Genomic DNA, 20,818 nt, shown 5'->3' with positions numbered 1-20,818 from the left:
ATTAGACTGTGTTCTTCATGTATATCAGGTCATTAGACTGTGTTCTCCATGTATATCAGGTCATTAGACTGTGTTCTCCATGTATATCAGCTCATTAGACTGTGTTCTCCATGTATATCATGTATATCAGGTCATTAGACTGTGTTCTTCATGTATATCATGTATATCAGCTCATTAGACTGTGTTCTTCATGTATATCATGTATATCAGCTCATTAGACTGTGTTCTTCATGTATATCATGTATATCAGGTCATTAGACTGTGTTCTTCATGTATATCAGGTCAGTAGACTGTGTTCTTCATGTATATTATGTATATCAGGTCATTAGACTGTGTTCTTCATGTATATATGATGAATAAACAAACTTGAACTGATATGTATTCTATATGACAGTCCAGTGTATTTTATTCATAGTAGATCTGTGAATATATTGAACTAATAATGGACGACATACAATTCTAACCATTATAACTGTATGATTATGTGGTTATGTACAACTATAACATGATTGATAGCCTATTATTAATAATATCAGGTTAATGACACTAAACAGACAGACTACAGGCAGGCTCCTACTTGTTAAACCCTTGGGAAGCTCCATGGTCCTGAGGACCTCTTCTGTGATAGCTGACACCCTCAGGCCTTTCAACCGCTTCTCCCAGAACAGCTGCAAACACAACAGACAGGTGATGAGTGAGGAAGAGGAGGAGAGGGATAGAACAGTGAGGAAGAGGAGGAGAGGGATGGAACGGTGAGGAAGAGGAGGAGAGGGATGGAACAGTGAGGAAGAGGAGGAGAGGGATAGAACAGTGAGGAAGAGGAGGAGAGGGATGGAACAGTGAGGAAGAGGAGGAGAGGGATGGAACAGTGAGGAAGAGGAGGAGAAGGATGGAACGGTGAGGAAGAGGAGGAGAGGGATGGAACGGTGAGGAAGAGGAGGAGAGGGATGGAACAGTGAGGAAGAGGAGGAGAGGGATAGAACAGTGAGGAAGAGGAGGAGAGGGATGGAACGGTGAGGAAGAGGAGGAGAGGGATGGAACAGTGAGGAAGAGGAGGAGAGGGATGGAACAGTGAGGAAGAGGAGGAGAGAGATGGAACAGTGAGGAAGAGGAGGAGAGGGATGGAACAGTGAGGAAGAGGAGGAGAGGGATGGAACAGTGAGGAAGAGGAGGAGAGGGATGGAACAGTGAGGAAGAGGAGGAGAGGGATGGAACAGTGAGGAAGAGGAGGAGAGGGATGGAACAGTGAGGAAGAGGAGGAGAGGGATGGAACAGTGAGGAAGAGGAGGAGAGGGATGGAACAGTGAGGAAGAGGAGGAGAGGGATGGAACAGTGAGGAAGAGGAGGAGAGGGATGGAACAGTGAGGAAGAGGAGGAGAGAGATGGAACAGTGAGGATGGAACCATGAGGTCCCAGGACACCCCAGAAAACAAGACCTGGTATTTATCAAACTGGAGAGTTCATTCATGCCTAGCTATAAATCTATCAGCCCCCTAGATGTATAAATCCTGCAGCCGCAACAGAAACACCACAGAGAATAAACAGCTGGGCTTAGTGCCAACCAAGGCCTTCAAAGCCAGACGAGCCGAGCGGCTGACCGAGAGAGAGACCCAAAGCCTTCTCTAACACAGAGGCAGAGGGTGGTTAGGCATGGTAGGAGATGGCTTCTCTATACAGGGGTGTGATTGTAGCAGATCGGCCCCCCATCGCCTGTCTCCTTTGCTGAGTCCAACTAATCCTCTTTCCAGTTAGAGAGAGGCACTGTAGCATCTTCCACACTTTAATACAAGGCCATTCCGCTTTTGTCCACTTCTTGAAAAAATGTAGGAGGCAATTCACTTCTACACCCACAAAATGACTTTGCTGGCTCGTAGCCAGACCTAGATATCGCTGCCTAGTCAGAGAGACCTAGATATCGCTGCCTAGTCAGAGAGACCTAGATATCGCTGCCTAGTCAGAGAGACCTAGATATCGCTGCCTAGTCAGAGACCTAGATATCGCTGCCTAGTCAGAGACCTAGATATCGCTGCCTAGTCAGAGAGACCTAGATATCGCTGCCTAGTCAGAGAGACCTAGATATCGCTGCCTAGTCAGAGAGACCTAGATATCGCTGCCTAGTCAGAGAGACCTAGATATCGCTGCCTAGACAGAGACCTAGATATCGCTGCCTAGTCAGAGAGACCTAGATATCGCTGCCTAGTCAGAGAGACCTAGATATCGCTGCCTAGTCAAAGACCTAGATATCGCTGCCTAGTCAGAGACCTAGATATCGCTGCCTAGTCAGAGACCTAGTTATCGCTGCCTAGTCAGAGACCTAGTTATCGCTGCCTAGTCAGAGACCTAGATATCGCTGCCTAGTCAGAGAGACCTAGATATCGCTGCCTAGTCAGAGAGACCTAGATATCGCTGCCTAGTCAGAGAGACCTAGATATCGCTGCCTAGTCAAAGACCTAGATATCGCTGCCTAGTCAAAGACCTAGATATCGCTGCCTAGTCAGAGACCTAGATATCGCTGCCTAGTCAGAGACCTAGATATCGCTGCCTAGTCAGAGAGACCTAGATATCGCTGCCTAGTCAGAGAGACCTAGATATCGCTGCCTAGTCAGAGAGACCTAGATATCGCTGCCTAGTCAGAGAGACCTAGATATCGCTGCCTAGTCAGAGAGACCTAGATATCGCTGCCTAGTCAGAGAGACCTAGATATCGCTGCCTAGTCAGAGAGACCTAGATATCGCTGCCTAGTCAGAGAGACCTAGATATCGCTGCCTAGTCAGAGACCTAGATATCGCTGCCTAGTCAGAGAGACCTAGATATCGCTGCCTAGTCAGAGAGACCTAGATATCGCTGCCTAGTCAGAGACCTAGATATCGCTGCCTGGTCAGAGAGACCTAGATATCGCTGCCTAGTCAGAGAGACCTAGATATCGCTGCCTAGTCAGAGACCTAGATATCGCTGCCTAGTCAGAGACCTAGATATCGCTGCCTAGTCAGAGACCTAGATATCGCTACCTAGTCAGAGAGACCTAGATATCGCTGCCTAGTCAGAGACCTAGATATCGCTGCCTAGTCAGAGAGACCTAGATATCGCTACCTAGTCAGAGAGACCTAGATATCGCTGCCTAGTCAGAGACCTAGATATCGCTGCCTAGTCAGAGAGACCTAGATATCGCTGCCTAGTCAGAGAGACCTAGATATAGAGACCTAGATATAGAAACCTAGATACAGAGACCTAGATATAGAGAACTAGATATCGCTGCCTAGTCAGAGACCTAGATATCGCTGCCTAGTCAGAGACCTAGATATCGCTGCCTAGTCAGAGACCTAGATATCGCTGCCTAGTCAGAGAGACCTAGATATCGCTGCCTAGTCAGAGAGACCTAGATATCGCTACCTAGTCAGATAGACCTAGATATCACTGCCTAGTCAGAGACCTAGATATCGCTGCCTAGTCAGAGACCTAGATATCGCTGCCTAGTCAGAGAGACCTAGATATCGCTGCCTAGTCAGAGAGACCTAGATATCGCTGCCTAGTCAGAGAGACCTAGATATCGCTGCCTAGACAGAGACCTAGATATCGCTGCCTAGTCAGAAAGACCTAGATATCGCTACCTAGTCAGAGAGACCTAGATATCGCTGCCTAGTCAGAGAGACCTAGATATCGCTACCTAGTCAGAGAGACCTAGATATCGCTGCCTAGTCAGAGACCTAGATATCGCTGCCTAGTCAGAGAGACCTAGATATCGCTACCTAGTCAGAGAGACCTAGATATCGCTGCCTAGTCAGAGAGACCTAGATGTCGCTGCCTAGTCAGAGACCTAGATATCGCTGCCTAGTCAGAGACCTAGATATCGCTGCCTAGTCAGAGAGACCTAGATATAGAGGCCTAGATAGAGTCCTAGATATAGAGGCCTAGATATAGAGGCCTAGATATAGAGACCTAGATATAGAGACCTAGATATAGAGAACTAGATATCTCTGCAGTGGCAGAACTTAGTGTGGAGCAGCAACAACGTTGGTACAATAACACTGCGTAAAGAATAGGCCTACTTCCTGCTGCCATATATTGCATCTTGAACAGGTTTCACTTGTAAAATCCATTTAATCTCAATGAGAAAAACCTGTATTCAAGTATTGTATTTTGCTAGTGCTACAATTAGGGTTACAAAGGGAGGATATATTAGTGGAAATGTTTGAAAATGTACCAGTAAACTACCAGAATTGTTGTAACTTTCAAGGATTTTATGTAATTTATCACAAGACGTCTAGTGGCCATTTTGGGTACTTCAGATTATCACAGGTGTCTTTAATAATCTCTGGCGCCATAATCAAATAACATGATTTTTAAATAAAAAATTGAATGACAAAGCTGTAAAACATTATCCTAAATATGATACATTCATTGAGTGAATACAATTGTTGTTTAATATGAGGGTTTGAGCATTAAAAAAAAAATATATATATATATACATTATTTAATGTATATATATATATACATTATTTAATGTATTATGTCTTAAAGTAATGAAGGACTGTTGTTTCTCTTTGCTTATTTGAGCTGTTCTTGCCATAATATGGACTTGGTTGAACACTTTTTTGGTTACTACATGATTCCATACGTGTTATTTCATAGTTCTGATGTCTTCACTATTATTCTACAATGTAGAAAATAGTAAAAATATAATGAAAGTCCCTTGAATGAGTAGGCGTATCCAAACTTTTGACTGGTACTATATATTCAAGTATAAATGACCAAAGTTACCATAGATAACCTGTTATTGAACCAAAAATGACTGAAGATCCCGTGAACTTTGGTAAATGACCAGTAGCTGTGTAACCTCAGCTGCAGTAGATTCTGGAGGTGAATATCATCCTTAAGCTCAAGACCTTCCGGTTTGAAAGCTGTGGAGACTTAAAGGGCATCTAGTATTTGACTTCACTTAACAGCAAGGTTAAGTGTGTGTGATGTGTGTGTGTGTGTGTGTGTGTGTGTGTGTGTGTGTGTGTGTGTGTGTGTGTGTGTGTGTGTGTGTGTGTGTGTGTGTGTGTGTGTGTGTGTGTGTGTGTGTGTGTGCGCGCCAGTAACAGCAGCAGGAGGAAGACCACCCAAGGACTTTCTCTCTCTGGATTTTAGATGGAGAGGGGACGGGGGGACGGGGGGACGGGAGGTACAGGAGGACGGGGGGTACGGGGGGGACGGGGGTAAGGAGGGGACGCGGACTAGGGGGACGCGGACTAGGGGGACGCGGACGACGACGGGGGGGGACGGGTTCTAAAGCGCTGGCTCAAAACATTAGCTGCTTGATAACAAGGTCAGTGATCAATAGTTCATCTCTTATTCCAGAGAGCCGTGTCTACAGCTGTGTGGCGGTGAGGTTTATACACGCTACAATCAATAGGTTATTCACATTGCCTTTGGCTTCTCACACACTGACAAAGTTACATGTCAGTTCGGTCCTTAATAGAGCCTAAACACGTAGCATGAGAAGCAATGGGACTCTGAAACATTAGGATTTGTTATAACATTAACGCAGGTACGCACACACACACACCCTCACCCACACACACACCCTCACCCTCACTCTCACTCTCACTCAGTCCTCATCTATGGATCAGTGTCTCCATCTCGTCTATTCCCCTCTAGCCTCCTCTTCCCTGACGAACAGAACGCCACTTTATTACCCATCTCTTTATTACCTATGATAATGTCTTCACACCTAATTGGCTGTTGCCAGGGTGACAGCCATCCCCCATTTCCCCAAGGTAATTTCCTGAGAGGTTAAAGGCAAGGAGAGAGGATGGGGGGGGGAGTAGAGGGAGGAGATGGTGAGGGCAAGAAGGGAGAAAGGGGAGAGGTCGGGAGAGGTGAGGAGGGAGCGGATAGGGAGAGAGGACGGGAGAGGTGAGGAGGGTGCGGGCAGGGAGAGAGGACGGGAGAGGTGAGGAGGGTGCGGACAGGGAGAGAGGACGGGAGAGGTGAGGAGGGTGCGGATAGGGAGAGAGGACGGGAGAGGTGAGGAGGGAGCGGATAGGGAGAGAGGACGGGAGAGGTGAGGAGGGTGCGGATAGGGAGAGAGGACGGGAGAGGTGAGGAGGGAGAGGATAGGGAGAGAGGACGGGAGAGGTGAGGAGGGAGCGGGACAGGGAGAGAGGACGGGAGAGGTGAGGAGGGTGCGGATAGGGAGAGAGGACGGGAGAGGTGAGGAGGGAGAGGATAGGGAGAGAGGACGGGAGAGGTGAGGAGGGTGCGGACAGGGAGAGAGGACGGGAGAGGTGAGGAGGGAGCGGATAGGGAGAGAGGACGGGAGAGGTGAGGAGGGAGAGGATAGGGAGAGAGGACGGGAGAGGTGAGGAGGGTGCGGACAGGGAGAGAGGACGGGAGAGGTGAGGAGGGTGCGGACAGGGAGAGAGGACGGGAGAGGTGAGGAGGGAGCGGATAGGGAGAGAGGACGGGAGAGGTGAGGAGGGAGCGAGACAGGGAGAGAGGACGGGAGAGGTGAGGAGGGAATGGATAGGGAGAGAGGACGGGAGAGGTGAGGAGGGAGCGAGACAGGGAGAGAGGACGGGAGAGGTGAGGAGGGAATGGATAGGGAGAGAGGACGGGAGAGGTGAGGAGGGAGCGGATAGGGAGAGAGGACGGGAGAGGTGAGGAGGGTGCGGATAGGGAGAGAGGACGGGAGAGGTGAGGAGGGAGCGGGACAGGGAGAGAGGACGGGAGAGGTGAGGAGGGTGCGGACAGGGAGAGAGGACGGGAGAGGTGAGGAGGGAGAGGATAGGGAGAGAGGACGGGAGAGGTGAGGAGGGAGAGGATAGGGAGAGAGGACGGGAGAGGTGAGGAGGGTGCGGACAGGGAGAGAGGACGGGAGAGGTGAGGAGGGAGCGGGACAGGGAGAGAGGACGGGAGAGGTGAGGAGGGTGCGGATAGGGAGAGAGGACGGGAGAGGTGAGGAGGGAGCGGGACAGGGAGAGAGGACGGGAGAGGTGAGGAGGGTGCGGACAGGGAGAGAGGACGGGAGAGGTGAGGAGGGAGAGGATAGGGAGAGAGGACGGGAGAGGTGAGGAGGGAGCGGATAGGGAGAGAGGACGGGAGAGGTGAGGAGGGAACGGATAGGGAGAGAGGACGGGAGAGGTGAGGAGGGTGCGGATAGGGAGAGAGGACGGGAGAGGTGAGGAGGGAGAGGATAGGGAGAGAGGACGGGAGAGGTGAGGAGGGTGCGGATAGGGAGAGAGGACGGGAGAGGTGAGGAGGGAGAGGATAGGGAGAGAGGACGGGAGAGGTGAGGAGGGAGAGGATAGGGAGAGAGGACGGGAGAGGTGAGGAGGGTGCGGATAGGGAGAGAGGACGGGAGAGGTGAGGAGGGTGCGGATAGGGAGAGAGGACGGGAGAGGTGAGGAGGGAGAGGATAGGGAGAGAGGACGGGAGAGGTGAGGAGGGAGCGGATAGGGAGAGAGGACGGGAGAGGTGAGGAGGGAGCGGATAGGGAGAGAGGACGGGAGAGGTGAGGAGGGAGAGGATAGGGAGAGAGGACGGGAGAGGTGAGGAGGGTGCGGATAGGGAGAGAGGACGGGAGAGGTGAGGAGGGTGCGGATAGGGAGAGAGGACGGGAGAGGTGAGGAGGGAGAGGATAGGGAGAGAGGACGGGAGAGGTGAGGAGGGTGCGGATAGGGAGAGAGGACGGGAGAGGTGAGGAGGGAGCGGATAGGGAGAGAGGATGGGAGAGGTGAGGAGGGAGAGGATAGGGAGAGAGGACGGGAGAGGTGAGGAGGGTGCGGATAGGGAGAGAGGACGGGAGAGGTGAGGAGGGAGAAGATAGGGAGAGAGGACGGGAGAGGTGAGGAGGGTGCGGATAGGGAGAGAGGATGGGAGAGGTGAGGAGGGAGAGGATAGGGAGAGGACGGGAGAGGTGAGGAGGGTGCGGATAGGGAGAGAGGACGGGAGAGGTGAGGAGGGAGCGGACAGGGAGAGAGGACGGGAGAGGTGAGGAGGGAGAGGATAGGGAGAGAGGACGGGAGAGGTGAGGAGGGTGCGGACAGGGAGAGAGGACGGGAGAGGTGAGGAGGGTGCGGACAGGGAGAGAGGTGAGGAGGGTGCGGATAGGGAGAGAGGACGGGAGAGGTGAGGAGGGAGCGGATAGGGAGAGAGGACGGGAGAGGTGAGGAGGGAGCGAGACAGGGAGAGAGGACGGGAGAGGTGAGGAGGGAATGGATAGGGAGAGAGGACGGGAGAGGTGAGGAGGGAGCGGATAGGGAGAGAGGACGGGAGAGGTGAGGAGGGTGCGGATAGGGAGAGAGGACGGGAGAGGTGAGGAGGGTGCGGATAGGGAGAGAGGACGGGAGAGGTGAGGAGGGAGAGGATAGGGAGAGAGGACGGGAGAGGTGAGGAGGGAGCGGGACAGGGAGAGAGGACGGGAGAGGTGAGGAGGGTGCGGATAGGGAGAGAGGACGGGAGAGGTGAGGAGGGAGCGGGATAGGGAGAGAGGACGGGTGAGGTGAGGAGGGAGCGGGATAGGGAGAGAGGACGGGAGAGGTGAGGAGGGTGCGGACAGGGAGAGAGGACGGGAGAGGTGAGGAGGGAGCGGGATAGGGAGAGAGGACGGGAGAGGTGAGGAGGGAGCGGATAGGGAGAGAGGACGGGAGAGGTGAGGAGGGAGCGGACAGGGAGAGAGGACGGGAGAGGTGAGGAGGGAACGGATAGGGAGAGAGGACGGGAGAGGTGAGGAGGGTGCGGACAGGGAGAGAGGACGGGAGAGGTGAGGAGGGAGCGGACAGGGAGAGAGGACGGGAGAGGTGAGGAGGAATCAGGAGGTGTTCAGGGAAGCCATCAGTGGGAAATGATCCGCCAAGCAGCTGATCTAATTTCCAAATTCTAATGAAACTTCACCACCCCTCCTCTTCTCTCCTCCTTCTCTCATGCATAAGTGTGTGTGATCACCCTGGTACTCCATTTTCTTCACAGCCTCATTAGGCAGCACATCTTAAAGTCACACAATCTGCCACCGAGCCAGCCAGCCTCACACAGACAGACATCCAGCCAGCCTTTAGCCGCACACAGACAGCAAGCCAGCCAGCCAGCCAGCCTCACACAGACAGCCCGCCAGCCAGCCTCACACAGACAGCCAGCCAGCCTCAGCCTCACACAACAGCCAGCCAGCCAGCCAGCCTCACACAGACAGCCAGCCAGCCTCAGCTTCACACAGACAGACAGACAGACAGCCTCAGCCTCAAACAGCCAGCCAGCCTGCCTCACACAGCCAGCTAGCCAGCCTCAACCTCACACAGACAGACTAAAAGTGAATAAATGTCCCTCACTGTCATGGGAACACACATTAAGTCGCTAGCAGGATAACACCACCTGTACTCAGAGAGTCTACTGTCTAGCAGGATAACACCACCTGTACTCTGAGAGTCTACTGTCTAGCAGGATAACACCACCTGTACTCTGAGAATCTACTGTCTAGCAGGATAACACCACCTGTACTCAGAGTCTACTGTCTAGCAGGATAACACCACCTGTAATCTGAGAGTCTACTGTCTAGCAGGATAACACCACCTGTACTCTGAGAGTCTACTGTCTAGCAGGATAACACCACCTGTAATCTGAGAATCTACTGTCTAGCAGGATAACACCACCTGTAATCTGAGAGTCTACTGTCTAGCAGGATAACACCACCTGTACTCTGAGAATCTACTGTCTAGCAGGATAACAACACCTGTAATCTGAGAGTCTACTGTCTAGCAGGATAACACCACCTGTACTCAGAGAGTCTACTGTCTAGCAGGATAACACCACCTATACTCTGAGAGTCTACTGTCTAGCAGGATAACACCACCTGTACTCTGAGAGTCTACTGTCTAGCAGGATAACACCACCTGTACTCTGAGAGTCTACTGTCTAGCAGGATAACACCACCTGTACTCTGAGAGTCTACTGTCTAGCAGGATAACACCACCTGTACTCTGAGAGTCTACTGTCTAGCAGGATAACACCACCTGTACTCTGAGAGTCTACTGTCTACTGTCTAGCAGGATAACACCACCTGTACTCTGAGAATCTACTGTCTAGCAGGATAACACCACCTGTACTCTGAGAATCTACTGTCTAGCAGGATAACACCACCTGTACTCTGAGAGTCTACTGTCTAGCAGGATAACACCACCTGTACTCTGAGAGTCTACTGTCTAGCAGGATAACACCACCTGTACTCTGAGAGTCTACTGTCTAGCAGGATAACACCACCTGTCCTCTGAGAATCTACTGTCTAGCAGGATAACACCACCTGTACTCTGAGAGTCTACTGTCTAGCAGGATAACACCACCTGTACTCTGAGAGTCTACTGTCTAGCAGGATAACACCACCTGTACTCTGAGAATCTACTGTCTAGCAGGATAACACCACCTGTACTCTGAGAGTCTACTGTCTAGCAGGATAACACCACCTGTACTCTGAGTCTACTGTCTAGCAGGATAGCCACCTGTACTCTGAGAATCTACTGTCTAGCAGGATAACACCACCTGTACTCTGAGAATCTTCTGTCTAGCAGGATAACACCACCTGTACTCTGAGAATCTACCGTCTAGCAGGATAACACCACCTGTACTCTGAGAGTCTACCGTCTAGCAGGATAACACCACCTGTACTCTGAGTCTACTGTCTAGCAGGATAACCACCTGTACTCTGAGAATCTACTGTCTAGCAGGATAACACCACCTGTACTCTGAGAATCTACTGCCTAGCAGGATAACACCACCTGTACTCTGAGAATCTACTGTCTAGCAGGATAACACCACCTGTACTCTGAGAATCTACAGTCTAGCAGGATAACACCACCTGTACTCTGAGAATCTACTGACTAGCAGGATAACACCACCTGTACTCTGAGAGTCTACTGTCTAGCAGGATAACACCACCTGTACTCTGAGAGTCTACTGTCTAGCAGGATAACACCACCTGTACTCTGAGAGTCTACTGTCTAGCAGGATAACACCACCTGTACTCTGAGAGTCTACTGTCTAGCAGGATAACACCACCTGTACTCTGAGAATCTACTGTCTAGCAGGATAACACCACCTGTACTCTGAGAGTCTACTGTCTAGCAGGATAACACCACCTGTCCTCTGAGAATCTACTGTCTAGCAGGATAACACCACCTGTACTCTGAGAGTCTACTGTCTAGCAGGATAACACCACCTGTACTCTGAGAGTCTACTGTCTAGCAGGATAACACCACCTGTACTCTGAGAATCTACTGTCTAGCAGGATAACACCACCTGTACTCTGAGAGTCTACTGTCTAGCAGGATAACACCACCTGTACTCTGAGAGTCTACTGTCTAGCAGGATAACACCACCTGTACTCTGAGAGTCTACTGTCTAGCAGGATAACACCACCTGTACTCTGAGTCTACTGTCTAGCAGGATAGCCACCTGTACTCTGAGAATCTACTGTCTAGCAGGATAACACCACCTGTACTCTGAGAATCTTCTGTCTAGCAGGATAACACCACCTGTACTCTGAGAATCTACTGTCTAGCAGGATAACACCACCTGTACTCTGAGAATCTACAGTCTAGCAGGATAACACCACCTGTACTCTGAGAATCTACTGTCTAGCAGGATAACACCACCTGTACTCTGAGAGTCTACTGTCTAGCAGGATAACACCACCTGTACTCTGAGAGTCTACTGTCTAGCAGGATAACACCACCTGTACTCTGAGAGTCTACTGTCTAGCAGGATAACACCACCTGTACTCTGAGAATCTAAAGTCTAGCAGGATAACACCACCTGTACTCTGAGAATCTACTGTCTAGCAGGATAACACCACCTGTACTCTGAGAGTCTACTGTCTAGCAGGATAACACCACCTGTACTCTGAGAGTCTACTGTCTAGCAGGATAACACCACCTGTACTCTGAGAGTCTACTGTCTAGCAGGATAACACCACCTGTACTCTGAGAGTCTACCGTCTAGCAGGATAACACCACCTGTACTCTGAGAATCTACCGTCTAGCAGGATAACACCACCTGTACTCTGAGAGTCTACTGTCTAGCAGGATAACACCACCTGTACTCTGAGAGTCTACTGTCTAGCAGGATAACACCACCTGTACTCTGAGAGTCTACTGTCTAGCAGGATAACACCACCTGTACTCTGAGAGTCTACTGTCTAGCAGGATAACACCACCTGTACTCTGAGAGTCTACCGTCTAGCAGGATAACACCACCTGTACTCTGAGAATCTACCGTCTAGCAGGATAACACCACCTGTACTCTGAGAGTCTACTGTCTAGCAGGATAACACCACCTGTACTCTGAGAGTCTACTGTCTAGCAGGATAACCACCTGTACTCTGAGAATCTACTGTCTAGCAGGATAACACCACCTGTACTCTGAGAATCTACTGCCTAGCAGGATAACACCACCTGTACTCTGAGAATCTACTGTCTAGCAGGATAACACCACCTGTACTCTGAGAATCTACAGTCTAGCAGGATAACACCACCTGTACTCTGAGAATCTACTGACTAGCAGGATAACACCACCTGTACTCTGAGAGTCTACTGTCTAGCAGGATAACACCACCTGTACTCTGAGAGTCTACTGTCTAGCAGGATAACACCACCTGTACTCTGAGAGTCTACTGTCTAGCAGGATAACACCACCTGTACTCTGAGAGTCTACTGTCTAGCAGGATAACACCACCTGTACTCTGAGAGTCTACTGTCTAGCAGGATAACACCACCTGTACTCTGAGAATCTACTGTCTAGCAGGATAACACCACCTGTACTCTGAGAGTCTACTGTCTAGCAGGATAACACCACCTGTACTCTGAGAATCTACTGTCTAGCAGGATAACACCACCTGTACTCTGAGAATCTACAGTCTAGCAGGATAACACCACCTGTACTCTGAGAATCTACTGTCTAGCAGGATAACACCACCTGTACTCTGAGAGTCTACTGTCTAGCAGGATAACACCACCTGTACTCTGAGAATCTACTGTCTAGCAGGATAACACCACCTGTACTCTGAGAATCTACTGTCTAGCAGGATAACACCACCTGTACTCTGAGAGTCTACTGTCTAGCAGGATAACACCACCTGTACTCTGAGAGTCTACTGTCTAGCAGGATAACACCACCTGTACTCTGAGAGTCTACTGTCTAGCAGGATAACACCACCTGTACTCTGAGAGTCTACTGTCTAGCAGGATAACACCACCTGTACTCTGAGAGTCTACTGTCTAGCAGGATAACACCACCTGTACTCTGAGAATCTACTGTCTAGCAGGATAACACCACCTGTACTCTGAGAATCTACTGTCTAGCAGGATAACACCACCTGTACTCTGAGAATCTACTGTCTAGCAGGATAACACCACCTGTACTCTGAGAATCTACTGTCTAGCAGGATAACACCACCTGTACTCTGAGAATCTACTGTCTAGCAGGATAACACCACCTGTACTCTGAGAATCTACTGTCTAGCAGGATAACACCACCTGTACTCTGAGAATCTACTGTCTAGCAGGATAACACCACCTGTACTCTGAGAATCTACTGTCTAGCAGGATAACACCACCTGTACTCTGAGAATCTACTGTCTAGCAGGATAACACCACCTGTACTCTGAGAGTCTACTGTCTAGCAGGATAACACCACCTGTACTCTGAGAATCTACTGTCTAGCAGGATAACACCACCTGTACTCTGAGAGTCTACTGTCTAGCAGGATAACACCACCTGTACTCTGAGAATCTACTGTCTAGCAGGATAACACCACCTGTACTCTGAGAATCTACTGTCTAGCAGGATAACACCACCTGTACTCTGAGAATCTACTGTCTAGCAGGATAACACCACCTGTACTCTGAGAATCTACTGTCTAGCAGGATAACACCACCTGTACTCTGAGAATCTACTGTCTAGCAGGATAACACCACCTGTACTCTGAGAATCTACTGTCTAGCAGGATAACACCACCTGTACTCTGAGAATCTACTGTCTAGCAGGATAACACCACCTGTACTCTGAGAATCTACTGTCTAGCAGGATAACACCACCTGTACTCTGAGAGTCTACTGTCTAGCAGGATAACACCACCTGTACTCTGAGAGTCTACTGTCTAGCAGGATAACACCACCTGTACTCTGAGAGTCTACTGTCTAGCAGGATAACACCACCTGTACTCTGAGAGTCTACTGTCTAGCAGGATAACACCACCTGTACTCTGAGAGTCTACTGTCTAGCAGGATAACACCACCTGTACTCTGAGAGTCTACTGTCTAGCAGGATAACACCACCTGTACTCTGAGAGTCTACTGTCTAGCAGGATAACACCACCTGTACTCTGAGAATCTACTGTCTAGCAGGATAACACCACCTGTACTCTGAGAGTCTACTGTCTAGCAGGATAACACCACCTGTACTCTGAGAATCTACTGTCTAGCAGGATAACACCACCTGTACTCTGAGAATCTACTGTCTAGCAGGATAACACCACCTGTACTCTGAGAATCTACTGTCTAGCAGGATAACACCACCTGTACTCTGAGAGTCTACTGTCTAGCAGGATAACACCACCTGTACTCTGAGAGTCTACTGTCTAGCAGGATAACACCACCTGTACTCTGAGAGTCTACTGTCTAGCAGGATAACACCACCTGTACTCTGAGAGTCTACTGTCTAGCAGGATAACACCACCTGTACTCTGAGAGTCTACTGTCTAGCAGGATAACACCACCTGTACTCTGAGAGTCTACTGTCTAGCAGGATAACACCACCTGTACTCTGAGAGTCTACTGTCTAGCAGGATAACACCACCTGTACTCTGAGAGTCTACTGTCTAGCAGGATAACACCACCTGTACTCTGAGAGTCTACTGTCTAGCAGGATAACACCACCTGTACTCTGAGAGTCTACTGTCTAGCAGGATAACACCACCTGTACTCTGAGAATCTACTGTCTAGCAGGATAACACCACCTGTACTCTGAGAATCTACTGTCTAGCAGGATAACACCACCTGTACTCTGAGAATCTACTGTCTAGCAGGATAACACCACCTGTACTCTGAGAGTCTACTGTCTAGCAGGATAACACCACCTGTACTCTGAGAATCTACTGTCTAGCAGGATAACACCACCTGTACTCTGAGAGTCTACTGTCTAGCAGGATAACACCACCTGTACTCTGAGAATCTACTGTCTAGCAGGATAACACCACCTGTACTCTGAGAATCTACTGTCTAGCAGGATAACACCACCTGTACTCTGAGAGTCTACTGTCTAGCAGGATAACACCACCTGTACTCTGAGAATCTACTGTCTAGCAGGATAACACCACCTGTACTCTGAGAGTCTACTGTCTAGCAGGATAACACCACCTGTACTCTGAGAATCTACTGTCTAGCAGGATAACACCACCTGTACTCTGAGAGTCTACTGTCTAGCAGGATAACACCACCTGTACTCTGAGAATCTACTGTCTAGCAGGATAACACCACCTGTACTCTGAGAGTCTACTGTCTAGCAGGATAACACCACCTGTACTCTGAGAATCTACTGTCTAGCAGGATAACACCACCTGTACTCTGAGAATCTACTGTCTAGCAGGATAACACCACCTGTACTCTGAGAATCTACTGTCTAGCAGGATAACACCACCTGTACTCTGAGAGTCTACTGTCTAGCAGGATAACACCACCTGTACTCTGAGAGTCTACTGTCTAGCAGGATAACACCACCTGTACTCTGAGAATCTACTGTCTAGCAGGATAACACCACCTGTACTCTGAGAGTCTACTGTCTAGCAGGATAACACCACCTGTACTCTGAGAGTCTACTGTCTAGCAGGATAACACCACCTGTACTCTGAGAGTCTACTGTCTAGCAGGATAACACCACCTGTACTCTGAGAGTCTACTGTCTAGCAGGATAACACCACCTGTACTCTGAGAGTCTACTGTCTAGCAGGATAACACCACCTGTACTCTGAGAGTCTACTGTCTAGCAGGATAACACCACCTGTACTCTGAGAATCTACTGTCTAGCAGGATAACACCACCTGTACTCTGAGAGTCTACTGTCTAGCAGGATAACACCACCTGTACTCTGAGAGTCTACTGTCTAGCAGGATAACACCACCTGTACTCTGAGAGTCTACTGTCTAGCAGGATAACACCACCTGTACTCTGAGAGTCTACTGTCTAGCAGGATAACACCACCTGTACTCTGAGAGTCTACTGTCTAGCAGGATAACACCACCTGTACTCTGAGAGTCTACTGTCTAGCAGGATAACACCACCTGTACTCTGAGAGTCTACTGTCTAGCAGGATAACACCACCTGTACTCTGAGAGTCTACTGTCTAGCAGGATAACACCACCTGTACTCTGAGAGTCTACTGTCTAGCAGGATAACACCACCTGTACTCTGAGAATCTACTGTCTAGCAGGATAACACCACCTGTACTCTGAGAGTCTACTGTCTAGCAGGATAACACCACCTGTACTCTGAGAGTCTACTGTCTAGCAGGATAACACCACCTGTACTCTGAGAGTCTACTGTCTAGCAGGATAACACCACCTGTACTCTGAGAGTCTACTGTCTAGCAGGATAACACCACCTGTACTCTGAGAGTCTACTGTCTAGCAGGATAACACCACCTGTACTCTGAGAGTCTACTGTCTAGCAGGATAACACCACCTGTACTCTGAGAGTCTACTGTCTAGCAGGATAACACCACCTGTACTCTGAGAATCTACTGTCTAGCAGGATAACACCACCTGTACTCTGAGAGTCTACTGTCTAGCAGGATAACACCACCTGTACTCTGAGAGTCTACTGTCTAGCAGGATAACACCACCTGTACTCTGAGAATCTACTGTCTAGCAGGATAACACCACCTGTACTCTGAGAGTCTACTGTCTAGCAGGATAACACCACCTGTACTCTGAGAGTCTACTGTCTAGCAGGATAACACCACCTGTACTCTGAGAGTCTACTGTCTAGCAGGATAACACCACCTGTACTCTGAGAGTCTACTGTCTAGCAGGATAACACCACCTGTACTCTGAGAGTCTACTGTCTAGCAGGATAACACCACCTGTACTCTGAGAATCTACTGTCTAGCAGGATAACACCACCTGTACTCTGAGAGTCTACTGTCTAGCAGGATAACACCACCTGTACTCTGAGAGTCTACTGTCTAGCAGGATAACACCACCTGTACTCTGAGAGTCTACTGTCTAGCAGGATAACACCACCTGTACTCTGAGAGTCTACTGTCTAGCAGGATAACACCACCTGTACTCTGAGAATCTACTGTCTAGCAGGATAACACCACCTGTACTCTGAGAGTCTACTGTCTAGCAGGATAACACCACCTGTACTCTGAGAGTCTACTGTCTAGCAGGATAACACCACCTGTACTCTGAGAGTCTACTGTCTAGCAGGATAACACCACCTGTACTCTGAGAGTCTACTGTCTAGCAGGATAACACCACCTGTACTCTGAGAGTCTACTGTCTAGCAGGATAACACCACCTGTACTCTGAGAATCTACTGTCTAGCAGGATAACACCACCTGTACTCTGAGAGTCTACTGTCTAGCAGGATAACACCACCTGTACTCTGAGAGTCTACTGTCTAGCAGGATAACACCACCTGTACTCTGAGAATCTACTGTCTAGCAGGATAACACCACCTGTACTCTGAGAATCTACTGTCTAGCAGGATAACACCACCTGTACTCTGAGAGTCTACTGTCTAGCAGGATAACACCACCTGTACTCTGAGAATCTACTGTCTAGCAGGATAACACCACCTGTACTCTGAGAATCTACTGTCTAGCAGGATAACACCACCTGTACTCTGAGAGTCTACTGTCTAGCAGGATAACACCACCTGTACTCTGAGAGTCTACTGTCTAGCAGGATAACACCACCTGTACTCTGAGAGTCTACTGTCTAGCAGGATAACACCACCTGTACTCTGAGAGTCTACTGTCTAGCAGGATAACACCACCTGTACTCTGAGAGTCTACTGTCTAGCAGGATAACACCACCTGTACTCTGAGAGTCTACTGTCTAGCAGGATAACACCACCTGTACTCTGAGAGTCTACTGTCTAGCAGGATAACACCACCTGTACTCTGAGAATCTACTGTCTAGCAGGATAACACCACCTGTACTCTGAGAGTCTACTGTCTAGCAGGATAACACCACCTGTACTCTGAGAATCTACTGTCTAGCAGGATAACACCACCTGTACTCTGAGAGTCTACTGTCTAGCAGGATAACACCACCTGTACTCTGAGAATCTACTGTCTAGCAGGATAACACCACCTGTACTCTGAGAGTCTACTGTCTAGCAGGATAACACCACCTGTACTCTGAGAGTCTACTGTCTAGCAGGATAACACCACCTGTACTCTGAGAGTCTACTGTCTAGCAGGATAACACCACCTGTACTCTGAGAGTCTACTGTCTAGCAGGATAACACCACCTGTACTCTGAGAGTCTACTGTCTAGCAGGATAACACCACCTGTACTCTGAGAGTCTACTGTCTAGCAGGATAACACCACCTGTACTCTGAGAGTCTACTGTCTAGCAGGATAACACCACCTGTACTCTGAGAATCTACTGTCTAGCAGGATAACACCACCTGTACTCTGAGAATCTACTGTCTAGCAGGATAACACCACCTGTACTCTGAGAGTCTACTGTCTAGCAGGATAACACCACCTGTACTCTGAGAATCTACTGTCTAGCAGGATAACACCACCTGTACTCTGAGAGTCTACTGTCTAGCAGGATAACACCACCTGTACTCTGAGAGTCTACTGTCTAGCAGGATAACACCACCTGTACTCTGAGAATCTACTGTCTAGCAGGATAACACCACCTGTACTCTGAGAATCTACTGTCTAGCAGGATAACACCACCTGTACTCTGAGAGTCTACTGTCTAGCAGGATAACACCACCTGTACTCTGAGAGTCTACTGTCTAGCAGGATAACACCACCTGTACTCTGAGAGTCTACTGTCTAGCAGGATAACACCACCTGTACTCTGAGAATCTACTGTCTAGCAGGATAACACCACCTGTACTCTGAGAGTCTACTGTCTAGCAGGATAACACCACCTGTACTCTGAGAATCTACTGTCTAGCAGGATAACACCACCTGTACTCTGAGAATCTACTGTCTAGCAGGATAACACCACCTGTACTCTGAGAGTCTACTGTCTAGCAGGATAACACCACCTGTACTCTGAGAATCTACTGTCTAGCAGGATAACACCACCTGTACTCTGAGAGTCTACTGTCTAGCAGGATAACACCACCTGTACTCTGAGAATCTACTGTCTAGCAGGATAACACCACCTGTACTCTGAGAGTCTACTGTCTAGCAGGATAACACCACCTGTACTCTGAGAATCTACTGTCTAGCAGGATAACACCACCTGTACTCTGAGAGTCTACTGTCTAGCAGGATAACACCACCTGTACTCTGAGAGTCTACTGTCTAGCAGGATAACACCACCTGTACTCTGAGAGTCTACTGTCTAGCAGGATAACACCACCTGTACTCTGAGAGTCTACTGTCTAGCAGGATAACACCACCTGTACTCTGAGAGTCTACTGTCTAGCAGGATAACACCACCTGTACTCTGAGAGTCTACTGTCTAGCAGGATAACACCACCTGTACTCTGAGAGTCTACTGTCTAGCAGGATAACACCACCTGTACTCTGAGAGTCTACTGTCTAGCAGGATAACACCACCTGTACTCTGAGAATCTACTGTCTAGCAGGATAACACCACCTGTACTCTGAGAATCTACTGTCTAGCAGGATAACACCACCTGTACTCTGAGAGTCTACTGTCTAGCAGGATAACACCACCTGTACTCTGAGAGTCTACTGTCTAGCAGGATAACACCACCTGTACTCTGAGAGTCTACTGTCTAGCAGGATAACACCACCTGTACTCTGAGAATCTACTGTCTAGCAGGATAACACCACCTGTACTCTGAGAGTCTACTGTCTAGCAGGATAACACCACCTGTACTCTGAGAGTCTACTGTCTAGCAGGATAACACCACCTGTACTCTGAGAGTCTACTGTCTAGCAGGATAACACCACCTGTACTCTGAGAGTCTACTGTCTAGCAGGATAACACCACCTGTACTCTGAGAGTCTACTGTCTAGCAGGATAACACCACCTGTACTCTGAGAGTCTACTGTCTAGCAGGATAACACCACCTGTACTCTGAGAGTCTACTGTCTAGCAGGATAACACCACCTGTACTCTGAGAATCTACTGTCTAGCAGGATAACACCACCTGTACTCTGAGAGTCTACTGTCTAGCAGGATAACACCACCTGTACTCTGAGAATCTACTGTCTAGCAGGATAACACCACCTGTACTCTGAGAATCTACTGTCTAGCAGGATAACACCACCTGTACTCTGAGAGTCTACTGTCTAGCAGGATAACACCACCTGTACTCTGAGAATCTACTGTCTAGCAGGATAACACCACCTGTACTCTGAGAATCTACTGTCTAGCAGGATAACACCACCTGTACTCTGAGAGTCTACTGTCTAGCAGGATAACACCACCTGTACTCTGAGAATCTACTGTCTAGCAGGATAACACCACCTGTACTCTGAGAGTCTACTGTCTAGCAGGATAACACCACCTGTACTCTGAGAATCTACTGTCTAGCAGGATAACACCACCTGTACTCTGAGAGTCTACTGTCTAGCAGGATAACACCACCTGTACTCTGAGAATCTACTGTCTAGCAGGATAACACCA

General features: G+C 49.1%; 1 protein-coding gene across 2 annotated transcripts in view; it reads right to left on the bottom strand.

Annotated features, from left to right (window-relative positions):
• LOC129813088 (methyl-CpG-binding domain protein 2-like) overlaps positions 1-20,818 on the bottom strand; it is a 109,688-nt gene that overhangs the window by 41,682 nt on the left and 47,188 nt on the right. For both annotated transcript variants that reach the window (XM_055865263.1, XM_055865272.1), the window contains exon 4: positions 578-668. In XM_055865263.1, the coding sequence (XP_055721238.1) occupies positions 578-668 (91 nt within the window). The remainder of the gene's footprint in view (positions 1-577; positions 669-20,818) is intronic.

This window comes from Salvelinus fontinalis, chromosome 2 (assembly GCF_029448725.1).
Source record: "Salvelinus fontinalis isolate EN_2023a chromosome 2, ASM2944872v1, whole genome shotgun sequence".
NCBI lineage: Eukaryota > Metazoa > Chordata > Actinopteri > Salmoniformes > Salmonidae > Salvelinus > Salvelinus fontinalis.
Note: the sequence above shows the minus strand (reverse complement) of the source record. Positions and strands in the feature narration are given on the sequence as shown.